This window comes from Macrobrachium nipponense, chromosome 1, assembly GCF_015104395.2.
Source record: "Macrobrachium nipponense isolate FS-2020 chromosome 1, ASM1510439v2, whole genome shotgun sequence".
In the NCBI taxonomy this organism is placed as follows: Eukaryota; Metazoa; Arthropoda; class Malacostraca; order Decapoda; family Palaemonidae; genus Macrobrachium; species Macrobrachium nipponense.
Window position 1 is genome coordinate 98,533,755 of NC_087200.1, and position 13,536 is coordinate 98,547,290.

The 13,536-nt window shown below is 43.0% G+C and overlaps 1 protein-coding gene across 1 annotated transcript in view; it reads left to right on the top strand.

The window, feature by feature from the left end:
• LOC135218888 (FACT complex subunit Ssrp1-like) overlaps nt 1-13,536 on the top strand; it is a 198,551-nt gene that overhangs the window by 124,480 nt on the left and 60,535 nt on the right. The window contains exon 10 of the mRNA XM_064255333.1: nt 9,771-9,937. Coding sequence (XP_064111403.1) covers nt 9,771-9,937 — 167 coding nt within the window. The remainder of the gene's footprint in view (nt 1-9,770; nt 9,938-13,536) is intronic.

Here is a 13,536-nt window from a genome sequence, read left to right on the forward strand (position 1 = left end):
AGGGCCCTTAGCTGGGGGTCCTAGTGAAGAAGGATTGGTGACGGCCATTGCGATGGCAGGAATATTGTGGTTCGCGCACCCTCCGTAGTTGGCAGACATGTGACCCTTGCGGCCACAGTCTCGGCAGAACGTGTTCCAGAACCTCTTCAGTGGCACTGGACGGTAAGGCCGAGATGGCCCCACAGGTTGCGGATCTGTGGAGTCACCAAGGCTGGCAGTGTGCTCTGGCACAGGTGAAGAGTCCTCTCTGGTGGTGATGTGAGGTAGGGAGGTTAAGGAAACCTCCGTTGAATCATCCTCGGAAGCAAGTCCGGGGTTAACTGGTGGGCTTACCTCTTCCAAAGTGGAGGTGGTAGGCGGTAAGATGGTAAGAGGCTGAGATGATGCGGAAGAAACGTCTGGCTCTGACACTGGGTCAGGGCCAGGTTCACAAATAAAAGGGATGTCTGGGACATTGGAGGCACTAGCCTCTGAATCTAAAATTGAGGTTTGATTATGAGGCATGCTGCAGGGATCCGGTGCATCTGGTAGTGGGAGCTGCGTCCAGGGGAGATACGGCTTAAGTAGATCTCGGCCCAATATCACCTGATAAACATCATGAAATTGGTCAACTACGCCCAGGCGGCACAATGTGGTTTCCTTGGTCTCCTGGTCCAGAAAAGGCATTTTTACATTCAGAAGGAACAGCATAGAGGTTACCGTCAATCCATTCAAACTGAATTTCTTCGTTCGTCTGGATTTTGGCACCCCTAGGCAATGCCTTTCTGGAAATAAGGGAGACCTGGGCTTCGGTGTCGGCCATGACATGTACCCACTGATAGGCCGTAGGAGACTGTTCATCAGGCAGGGCTACATGGTAGCCTTGGAGAAGTTCACCCTGGTAGCTCTCCTCCCAAGGTAGAGACCGACTTGGGCACTGGTCGGAATCCACAGCATGCCCACGCACACAACAAGTGGTGCAGAACCTCCGCAACCACCTCTTACGGGAGTCCAGCTCATGGTCTGGGGCTTAGAAACTAGCAGAGAGATTGCGTCATCTAAGAGAGCTAGCTCATGCTTTCTCTCTTCTTCACGTGCCTTCCTTTCTGCTTCTCTTTCTTCCTTTTCTTGCAGGCGCGCAGCAGCCTGCAGCGCCTTTATCCACTGGTCAAGTGCTGGTCCAGTGTAACCGGCCTCCTTGCCCAGAGTTATGAGGGCTCCGAGCTTCTCTAGCTCTATGGCAAAGAAGTCGCGGGAAGCAGGGGAAGACATTTCCCTTAGGCTGCAGTAGAGGCTCGGAGGAAAATGAAGATAATGACCAGGAAAGGGTACTGAATGGAATGGGAGTGCCTACTGTGGAAAGTGGCACTCACTTGGAAATGGGTTCTGCGACGTGGTAATGAAAAGTCTGAAAAGACTGGGTGCTCGGTGGCACTTTGTGAATGGCACCTTCTGATGAGGTGAAAAAATCGAATGAAGTGTGCGGCGTACGTCACACTTACGGGCGTTCCCAACTTGGGAGACGCTGGAATGGGCTACTTGTAGGTCCAATACAGGTGCGCGGCGCTTATGGATGCGTTCCTTGGTGGAGTGATCCAAAATGGTGGATACTCTAATGAATGGGCGTTCCGTAGGACGGACACGCAGGTATAGGGCTACCTGTACGTCTGTACAGGTGCGATGGCACTTCAGGAGGCGTTCCTTTTGGACAGCACTAGTAGTGCTGGTATTGCGGCACTTCGGGAGGCGTTCCCTTGATTGGTCCGAAGGATCACTGATTCTCGTACACGGACATTTATGACTTGGGCGTTCCGTAAGGACGGACACGCAGGTTTGACAGCACTTAGGGCTGGTATTGCGGCACTTGGGGAGGCGTTCCCTTGTTGAGTGTTCCGAAGGATCACTGACCCTTGTACACGGACACACTAGTTACTTGGGCGTTCCGTAAGGACGGACACGCAGGTTTAATGGCTACCTGTACGGCCTGTACAGGTGCAATGACACTTATGAGGAGGTGTTCCTTGGAGCACTGGTATCGTGCTGGTGTGTCCCGGACACTACATGCAGTGTACTTAAATATACTGAAGTGAAATGGCACTGCTCATGGCAGAGTGTAATGGTGGAGGAGAGAAAGTAAAAGGTGGGAGTACTTCAGCAGCCAGTCGATGGACAGTGTCAAGAATTAGTGGCACTGTAAAATGGTAAGACCTGACGTGCACTGGTGGTGGCCAGTCCTAGACTGGTAGGCTTCCTTGTCTGGAAGTAATGAATTTGCGGTGGCACACTGTGCGGTTTGTGCTTGCGGTACACGCAAGTCTTTTGGGATAAAAGAAAATGAAAAGACCACTCGGGCAACGACAGGTAATGATAATTTTAGAAATGCTGTCCCTCGCTGAAGTACTCTATAAATGAAATAAATAAATGCTTGCAAACTGCAATGGACACATGCGCGTACGTATCACGCTGTGTAAATGGAAGACACAAGAGACTAAAATAATGTTAATTCTGTATGCTATAATTAATGGTAAGATGTAGTACTCTTGGCTTCATGAATACTGGGTTCTGGTTTTTTCTCTCTCTCTCTCTCTCTCTCTCTCTCTCTCTCTCTCTCTCTCTCTCTCTCTCTCTCTCTCTCTCTCTCTCTCAGAGAGGGTGAAAAATGATATATGAATGAACTCCCTTATATTTGAATTGAACTACTAATGTTAGTTTAATGTGACGCAACTTGCGTTAAATTATCTACTTACGTTAACGTTTTTAATGAAAGAATTGCTTTTGATAACGTTTTATGAAAATGATAACGCGCTCGCGGTGAACGATGTTTACGTTAATGTTAGCGGCTTGCGCTTATGAAATGATTTGCGTTTTAATATGAAATTTACAAAGACGCGTTTTACGTTAACAATTCTTGTAAGTGACTCTACTTTTAAGATTTACGTTAACTTTACGTAAGGACAAGTGAAAATGACGGTAAGGATTTTAATATGGAAATGTTAGCAAACAGTTGGAAAAAGAAAAGGTTACGTTAAGTGCGAAGTGAAATGAAACTTTCGCTCAGCGAGCGAGTGAGCGATGCGAGGTGAAACACGTGAGCGAGCTGGCCAGCGCGGGCTAGCAGCACGGTGGGCTAGCAGTGATGGCGAATCAGCTGATTCTCTGTAAATGCGAAAGCAATTTACAACACAAAATTCGAATTTCTTATTCAAGGCGAATTACGTTAATTTCTCTGGCAGAACGATAGATACTAGTACCGAGATTGATATTTTTTACGTTAAAACTTCGAGACTTACGTTACTTTGCTTAAATTGTTTAGATAATGCTTAACGAGATAACAAACATGGCTGCCGCTGTGAGTGAAAACGAAGGCTGGTTGAGACCGCGCAGGCGCGAAGCTGAATTAAGCTGAGAGGTAAGCGGTTACCAACACTTGGAATGAAAACTAAGTTAGAATGAATTCCCCTAACTTATCACAGACAAAAGAATTGTACACTTCTTTTGCCGTAACTATTAGTAAAACACTCCTAACTAGCTAGGCTTTCTAATACAGCAATAAACCCTGGCAAAGCACTTCCTAGTTTGATCTGGTCCTTTCTGGCATCTATCTAATACACGTGCTCTGTCTCGTCCGACAAGCACAATGCGATTTACAAAATAACAGAATTCGCTCGGCGCTCTGGCCGTTACAATATAATAATATTTCTCACTTCACATTTGTTTAAAACACTTCTAAATAAAAATACTTAACGTACCTTAAGCTAACATAGGTTATAAATAATCATATTAAAAGAATGGTATACCTTACCGTGAGTCAGTGTCTGTCTTCTTTCCCTGCAAGTGTGCTTTCTTTTTGCGCTTTGAAAAACATTTACATTCGTTTTACAAGGATAACGCGATTTACAAGCTTTTTTTTTTTTTTTTTTAAGCAAGCTAGGTTCAAATCCTCGGCGAAGGTCGACAATTTTACGTATTAGCCGGCCTTGAGAGAGGCTATATACGTAAACGGAAATAATTGAAGGAGGACAAGTTGAAATTAATTGAACTTACCGTAAAACTGGTTTATAATGGACAATTAATCTAGAGGAATAGGTAGGTCGCCAGAGACTCAGCTAAAACTTTACAGCTATTTATTTACAAAAGGCTCGTTCTGGCCTGGAGAAAAGTGAATACAGCGTCCGCACGTTGGGACTTATAATCTCTCACAAATGGATAGCTGGCTAAAATGTAATTGGATGAAAGCTGGTCTCATAAACTTGGGTAATGCAACACTTGCGGGCAGAGAGACATGACACGTGGCTCAAGGAATCTGGAACAGAATCCCAGATTAGACGAGATAAAAGAAAAAAAACATGACTTCTTGTTTTGATTAATTAATTCTCTAACACTGGGGAGAAGGAACCTTTAATGTTTCACGGAGGTATGCAATGACTTCATTGGTCTGGGACGATCACACAAGGGGAAGCATGCGGCCATGAGGCAGTGAGAGGGAACAAAAGGATTTCTTTCTTTTGGGGCTGGAAATTGAATTAGGAAAACGAGGATCTAATAGATAATAGGTGATAAGGGACTGGCAATATGCTGTTTCACAAGACGTACCTGGATGCAATGTTCAGTGTGGACCTTTGTAGAAAATGTGGCGCCCAGCTTTGTCTTAGGTCTGGGGCTCGGGCGCGCCAGTACGCCGTGGATAGGCCTAAATGGAAGGCAGGTGGTCGGACATCCGTCCGAAGGTCACGTCTGGAGACGACTGAGGCAGAATTCAGGTGGTTTGCTTGGGTGTTGGGATTCAGCGTTAACCCCAACCCCCCACAAGCAAGGCAAATCCTGGAAACAGAACATAAAGCCAGCAGAGGGGTCACAGGAAAGAGAGCTTAAGATATAGGTCTAAGAAGTACCAATCTGCCTACATCCTTCCCTTTTGAGATACGTCCCTAAAGCTGACAAAAGACTACTTTCCCCCAACTGGGGAACCCCCTATCTCTGGCTGGCGGGTTTTGGGTTTCCCGCGTTTTACTAAAAATCAGCTGATATTTGGAAGAAATGGCTGCCGTTTTCCAAATCAAATTAATTAATTAATATCTGGGTAGACGGAACGATCTACAAACGTCACAATATATATATATATATAGTGTGTGTATGTGTATACATATAAACTCATGTGTATATGACTTTTACATTCATTTCCATCAATATATAAAGCAGAATAGATGTTAGTATAACCTTTTCTTTCTGGGTTTAACAGACACTATGATAAGTGGGAAAATGCGGGATGCAGCATCTTGCCGATTATACATCATGCGGTACCGAAGGGATTAACAGCTGTCCTAGTGCTGGCCCAAAGGATTAGAAATTTTTGTATATTTATGGGGCTACGAACCAATTGGTTACTGAGCGACGGGACCTACAGCTTATTGTGGGATCCAAACCACATTATATCGAGAAATGAATTTCTAATTACCAGAAATAAATTCCTCTGGTTCCTCAATTGCAGCAGCAGGAATCAAACTTGGGCTACTAGATTGATAGGCGACTATGCAACCCACTCATCCACTGAGGAACTTTGAATTCCTTAAAATTTGAGTACTCGCCGAGAGAGAGGTCACTTCCGATGATTGTTCTTAGGAGATTTGGGAGTCTCGCCAAGCACTTACATTCATCAGAATTTTTGGCAGTCGCTGAGCGCTTGAATTCTTTGGAATCACGAGCACATGAAAGGCTAGAGAAGACCACTCCCGATAATTGTTCTTATGAGATTTGGGAGTTGGCAAGCACTTGAATTCCTTAGAATTTCTGGCGCTCATTGAGCGCTGGGATTCCTCTGAATTGCTAATGTTCAGAAGTTGATAGAAGACCACTCTTGATGATCTTTATGAGATTCGGGAGTCTCGCCAAGTGCTCGAATTCCTTGGAACTTCCAGAGCTAGCTGAGTGCTCAGATTTGTTAGAATTGTGAGTGCTCGGCTGAAGTATCTAACTGCATTTTATGGAATCTTGAGCGTATCTCAACCAGTATGGGGGGTGTTCGCTCTCCAGTCTGGGATAGGCATAGAATGAGAGAAGTGCTGAGACACTTAGGTGTTTCGACACTGCCTGTTAGCACTTTTTTAAGTGCTTGGTCAGGTTCCATCCTTGTGTCTTGGATCTTGGGGACTGAGCACATAGGGTAGCAGAAACAGACTCCTCAGAACTTTCTTCTCAAGGGACTTTGGCCTCGAAGGAGACTAGTGTTTATGGGAGGAAGGCGATAGTTCTTAGGCAGACAAGTACTTCTCATAGTCGTGTTGAGGTGATCTGCTCAGCTCTGTCGAGTAAACGTTTATGTTCTCCTCAGGTTGGTGCTTTGCCATGGCATAAGTACCCTCCTTCCCCATGCTGCAGTCATCACAGGTTGATGATTGCCCACAACCTCCGAGTTGAAGGGACTGGTCACTTCAAAGGTCCTCCCTCGGAGTGAGGAAGGACCCCCAACCTGACTTTTTCTTCTGCAGGTGAGGTGTTGCGCCTCAGTGGCGTAGTTGGTATGGTGTTGGCGTCCCACCTCGGTGGTCGCGAGTTTGATTCTTGGCCATTTCATTGAAGAGTGAGAGATGTGTATTTCTGGTGATAGAAGTTCACTCTCGATGTAGTTCGGAAGCCACGTAAAGCCGTTGGTCCCGTTGCTGAATAACCACTGGTTCCATGTAATATAAAAACACCATACAAACAAAGTCTAGGCCAGGCATGGTCTTCCCTTGGGTTCGTGGGTCAACCTTTAGTGTAATTGCTGCTAGCTCATATGTAGTCATCACCACCACGACTAACATGACCCAGCCTGGCTACTACACTCCGCCATGCCTGATGTGGTCCCATAACCTCAGTGTTGGTCAGTGTCCAACAACATATGCCATCGATCCACCTTGTGATGCGCCCAGTGCCTCCCCCTCCTGGTTTCGGGGTGCCACCGTTGGCGGTATCCCTTTATAATGACAGGGATGCCAGCACCATCACTACCTGCCATCATGCCTACCGCTCCTCCTGCCCCTGGACCTGACTGTCTCTGCTGCCGACTGTGCTCCTGCCCCTGCTCCTGGTACTGGAGTAGCTGATGATTCCTTGGATAACCCTGACTTCCATCCTGCAGAAGCTGTCGAAGAAGAGATCGAGGAAGGTTTCTTCGTCTTCGTCATCTCCCACTGCCTCACTTCCCCCATCAAAGGCTTCACGTCCTAAGAAGGGGAATGTAGGTTCTCCACCCCCTAACAAACCTCGCCTTGAGGTTTCTATTGGGCTGCATCCTCCATCTGGGAAGAAGGTAGTTGGCTCTCTCATTGGCTTTCCCACTCCTTCAGGAGAGGGAACTGGGACACTGTCCCCAGGGTCTAGAGTCTCGTGAGCCGCTAGAGCTCGAACCAAGGTTTGTCCTCTAGTCCCTAGTTCCAAGGGCGCTTCCTGTGGGACCAGGGCCGTGTCGGAGACTCATTTGCAACTTCCCAAGGGAAGTTGTGCATCCACAGTCAGTGAAGGAGAGTCATCTCTCATGAGAGATGACTCTCCTGTACAGACCTCTTCTCTAGAGGCTTTGGCCTCATAGAGGGCTGGGGCATCATGAGGAGGATGCACACTCTCGCCAGGCAGGGAGCCGCATCACCGCTAGCAAGGGGTGGGCTTCCACCAGCGCTGTGACTTTTCCTGCTTGCAGTATGGAGAGAAGCACTGCATTTTCCTCAGGAAATGCAGGGCACAGCTCACCCCTCCCGGTAGCAGTGCTGCCAGGAGGGATGAGAGCATCCTCTCCTCCTCTCCTATTCCCTCTACTTCCTCGGTGAGTTGAATAGTAGGAATCCTGTAGAGTGCTCTCCATGGGATTCGGGGTTGGTGGCCTACATTCCTGGGGTCCTAGGGCCTCACTGAATGTACGCTCAAGTTGTCGAGGATGGATCTATGGGGTCCGGTTCTTCATAAGGGGAGAGTAGATCGGGAGGACCGGTCTCTGAAAGGACTTGATGGTCCTTTGCCAAGAAACTTGGACACCCACGAGATACAGAGGACCTTTGCGGAGATTGTTAGAGCTGATACGTCAGCACAACAATCTCGAGGAAGCAGCTGTGACCTCCTGTGCAGGAAATTGCCTTTCCCGCCTTGAATCCTTCTGGGAACCCAAGAGGGAAGCCAGGGCTTCAACGGGACTTGTGTGGTCAGCCTTGGCTCAAGACCGTCTTTCTGCTGGCACTTGCATCGGCAAAGGAAGTGATCGAACTGCATGGTCTTTCTTTCGATAGTAAACACTCACAGGATGGGGATTGGTTACGCTCAACTTCGTCCTGGATTTCGTAGCGAAGACTCAGAATCCATCGGTCCCTGACACTAGATGAGAGTCCTTAGCCATCCCCTCCCTGAGTAACTTTGTTGGTGATGATCCAGACAAGTTGCTACTTTGTCCCATTATGGCACTATTTGAAGAGGACTCGCCATCTCCGGCCTGAGCGTCAACGACTCTTCATTAGCAATGGTGGTTGTAAGAAAGAGGTGTCCAAGAACAGTGTTTCTTTATGGCTTCGTGAGACGATCAAGAAGGCGTATTCTGCTGCTGGCGACAACACCATTACGTGTTGTCTGAGAGCTCACGAGGTCCATAAGAACCTGTTGATTCAACAGGTTTTGAAAGCGAAGGTCTGGGCACGCCATACCACCTTCACTTCTCATCACCTTTGCGATATTGCCCACAGGTCCTTGGACACATTTCCTTGGAACCAGTGGTGGCTGCTCAACAAGTAAGGGGAGGAAGGAGGAAATGGCATTAAGACAAATCCCTTTCGAGTCTTTGCCTTACTGACTCCGACTATTAAGATTCTTCCTATCCTTTTTTCTTAGGAGTTACGATTCCTTACTCATTCGAATAGGTCTAGAAGTCTGACTCTTGATCCCGTAGCTCTTATACTCCTGTCAATTCATCAGAAGTAGGGCAATCCTCCTTGCTCTTTTGACCAGGAAGAGTAGTCCAGGTGTGGCGAACTCCAGTCAGTTCAAGAGACTGATTCCTCTCTCCAACCAGCAAGTCTTCCTATTGTAAAGGACCAATGTTTTCTAAAAGCAAACTGTATTTTTCTTAACCTGAGGTCCTTTTTATATTGAGCCACCGCATGCCACCCCTCAATCTGAAACTTGGGCCAAAAGGCAAACTTGAATGTTTACATCCGGACAAGCAGGTCTCCCTGCCTACCAAATGGTAGTTACAACCTAACCACCTATTTCAAGAGTTTTAACAGCTGTTCCAGGTTTGCTGTAATCATATAATATTGTAAAGGACCTCAGGTTTGTATAGTTGGGAAAAATACAATTCCTTTAAAAATTTATTTTTTTATTGTTACATTACATTTATTCAAAGTTCCTCCATCCTTTTTGTCAGTGCCCATGTTTCTGATCCTTAGAGTAGCACAAGCCATATGTACTAAGAAGTCGTTGCTCTCTCTACTCTGTGAGACAGTTTTATTTACCAGCAGCCCAGCTATCTCACTGAATCCATGTTACAATCATGTCTTTCTGTTCAAGGACAAAATATCAGCAGCCCTCTGCAACATGTTCCCTTTGATAATACATAAAAAGAAATGTAGGGAGAGAGACATAGCAGGAAGTATGACAATAAAAGGAAGTGGAGAGAGAGAGAGAGAGAGAGAGAGAGAGAGAGAGAGAGGAGAGAGAGAGATAGAGAGAGAAGGAGAAGAAGAGGAGAGAGCGAAGAGAGGGAAGAAGAGAGAGAGAGAGAGAGAACAGGAAGTGGATAATTATCTTAACACAATTTTTCCTAATATTTCCAGGAAATGGGTGGCAAAAATGATGACTTCGATGACAGTGATGCTGATGAGCCAGATCCTTACATGAGACGAGTTAGAGAAGAGGCCCAAGAACGTGATGATGGTGATGAGGAGAGCAGTGACGATGAAGATTTTGCCCCAGGAGAAGAGGGCAGCGATGTGGCTGAAGAGTAAGTATAGAGTAATTATAATTATTGTTAATTAAGTGATGGTATAGTGTATTTATACAGTTCAAACTACTACTATTAGTCATTCAAATACAGTGGACCCCTGTATTTGTGAGGGATGCGTACCAGGCTCACATGAATAGTAAAAACTTGCGAATACTTAGAACCGTCTAAAAACACTTACAACTGCCTATCTTGAAAGTTCAAATACCAAATGTATACCTTAAATAACATCCTACTTCAAATATACCTTAAATTACTACAGTGGTCCCCCCCTATTCGCGGGGGATGTGTACCAGACCCCCCCGCGAATAGTTAGAATCCGCGAATGTTTGGAACCCCTATAAAAATTCCAAAAACAGCCTATTTTGTTAGTTAAAACTTAAGAAAAACCACTAAAAATTATCATATATGGTTGTTTTAATAGTTTTATCACAAAAAGTGCATTTTATGATGAAATTGATAACAAAAACCAGGAATTTGTGGATATTTCTCATAGAAAAATAACGCGAATGCGCGAATTTTCCGCAAATAATGCAGGGAAACGTTCCCGAGAGAAATCCGCAAATGTGTGAGTCCGCGAATACGGGGGGTCTACTCTAATGGCAACATCATATATCTGACCATCAAGAGTGAGAGGGAGAGAATAATTCTGTACGATATCAAAAGATTGAATTGAACTTCAATGAGCAACACACCTTCCCCTCTGTCAATACATATATCAAACTGTCATTTACTCCTATCTTGAAGTGGCTAAAAAGACTGGGAATCACTATTTCTTTTATTGCTCTTAATATTTTAAAATTAGTTATGAGGTAAAAAATTTATTTATCATACTACAAAAATATTTGTGAGAGAGAGAGAGAGAGAGAGAGAGAGACTTTATTGCTATCTTAATTTAATTTGAAAATTAGTACTGTAAATTATTATTTTATCATGAAATGTAGTAGTGTCATACACTTCTAACACTTCCATCCAAAACAGAGAGTGACCACTATGACATACAGTGGACCCCCCGTATTCGCGGACTCACACATTCGCGGATTTCTCTCGGGAACGTTTCCCTGCATTATTCGCGGAAAATTTGCGCATTTGCGGTATTTTTCTATGATTAATATCCATAAATTCCTGGTTTTTTTATGAATTTCATTATAAAATGCACTTTTTGTGATAAAACTATTAACCCTCTTACGCCGACTGGACGTATTTTACGTCAACATTTTTTGTCTCCCGTGTGCCGACTGGACGTATTTTACGTCGACTTACAAAAGTTTTTTTTAAAAATTCGCTGAAAGATACTTATAGGCCTACCAGCCTAAAACTTTTGAATCACGCGCCTTGGGGGATGCTGGGAGTTCACGGATCAAGGTGTTGTTTTGTTTACAATCGTTACGCAGGCGCGCAAGCGCAAATTTCTTTCTTGCCGCACTAAAAAGTATCTGTAACACATCTCGGAAATTATTTCGTCACTTTGACATAATTTTTGTACCATTGTAAATTAGCCGTTACATGAAGTATTATATATGAAAATGTGCGCATTTTTATGTAGAATACAACAATAAAATACTCATGATTGTAGCTTTTATCAGTTTTGAGATATTTTCATATAAATAACGATAATTGCCAAAATTTCAACCTTCGGTAAAATTTGACTCTACCGAAATGGTAGAAAAACGCAATTGTAAGCTAAAACACTTATATTTTAGTAATATTTAATCATTTACCTTAATTTTGCAACTAATTGGAAGTCTCTAGCACAATATTTCGATTTATGGTGAATTTATGAAAAAACTTTTTCCTTACGTCCAGGCGGTAACTCTTCCGAAAAAAATCATACATGCGATTCCGAAAAAAATCATACATGCGATTGTGGTAATGTTTGCACCATTTTAAAATTAGCCGTTATATAAAGTTTTATATATGGAAATGTGCGCAATTTCATGCACAATACAATTAAAAACAACCCATGGTTGTAGCTTTTATCAGTTTTGAGATATTTTCATATAAATAACGATAATTGCCAAAATTTCAACCTTCGGTCAACTTTGACTCTACCGAAATGGTCGAAAAATGGAATTGTAAGCTAAAATGCTTATATTCTAGTAATATTCAAGCATTTATCTTCATTTTGCAACAAATTGGAAGTCTCTAGCACAATATTTCGATTTATGGTGAATTTATGAAAAAAATAACATTTTCTTTACGTCCGCGCGGTAACTCTTCCGAAAAAATCATATGTGCGATTGTGGTAATGTTTGCACCATTTTAAATTAGCCGTTACATAAAGTTTTATATATGAAAATGTGCGCAATTTCATGTAGAATACAACAAGAAATAATTGGAGGTTGTAGCTTTTCTCATTATTGAAATATTTGCATATAAATCACGATAAATAGAAAAAAAACCACGTTCGGTCAACTTTGACTCTACCGAAATGGTCGAAAAACGCAATTGTAAGCTTAAACTCTTACAGTCTAGTAATATTCAGTCATTTATCTTCATTTTCAAACAAATTCGAAGTCTCTAGCAAAATATTTAGATTTATGGTGAATTTAAAAAAATCTTTCCTTCCCTCCGCGCGCGGATTCTCCGCCACAAATCTCCAAAATGCGTATGTACCATTCTCGGAATATTTGCTCCGTTTCATATTAGGCATTTCATAGAGTTTTATATATGAAAATGTGCGCAATTTCATGTAGAATAAAACGAAAAATATTTGAAGGTTGTAGCTTTTCTTATTTCTAAAATAATTGCATATAAAAAATATATATATAAAAAAATTCGACATTCTGTCAAATTTAACTTGTCAGATATGGTCAAAAACTGCAATTGTAAGCTAGTACTCTTACAGTATAGTAATATTCAATCATTTGTCTTCATTTTGAAAGAAATTGGAAGTCTCTAGGACATTATTTAGATTTATGGTGAATTTTTGAAAAAAATATTTGTTTACGTCTGCGCGTTACGAATTCATGCATTATTTTGTGATAATATTTTCTCTTGTGTTGCTTTTATCCTTTTACAATGTGTTATATACCAAAATGATTGCAATTTAGTGTACATTACAACGGAAAAAAAAGTAACTTGTTACCTTTAACCGTTTTGCACGCAGCGCGATTTGAATACAATTATATATGAAATTTCGTTTTTGCGCTATCATATATCGCATTATTTATATATGATAATGATATTTTTTTCATTTCTGATGGTTGCATACTAAACTTCAGGCAATGACAAAAAAAAGAGCCAAAAATGAACTCTTAATCTTGAAAACTAAGCGCGCTGTGATTTTTTTAAAAAAATATTTTTTCCGCTTCCGCGCTCACTCTGAAACACCTCCGGCACACGGGAGACAATTTTTTTTTTACCGCTTCGGCGTAAGAGGGTTAAAAAAACCATGTATGAAAATTTTTAGTGGGTTTTTCCTGAGTTTTAACTAACAAAATAGGCTTTTTTCAGCATTTTTATAGGGGTTCCAAACATTCGCGGGTTCTAACTATTCACGGGGGGGTCTGGTACGCATCCCCGCGAATACGGAGGGACCACTGTACTATCTTCTGGTGGAAGAGAGAAATGGAAAAATTATTGTCTTTCTTTAAAAT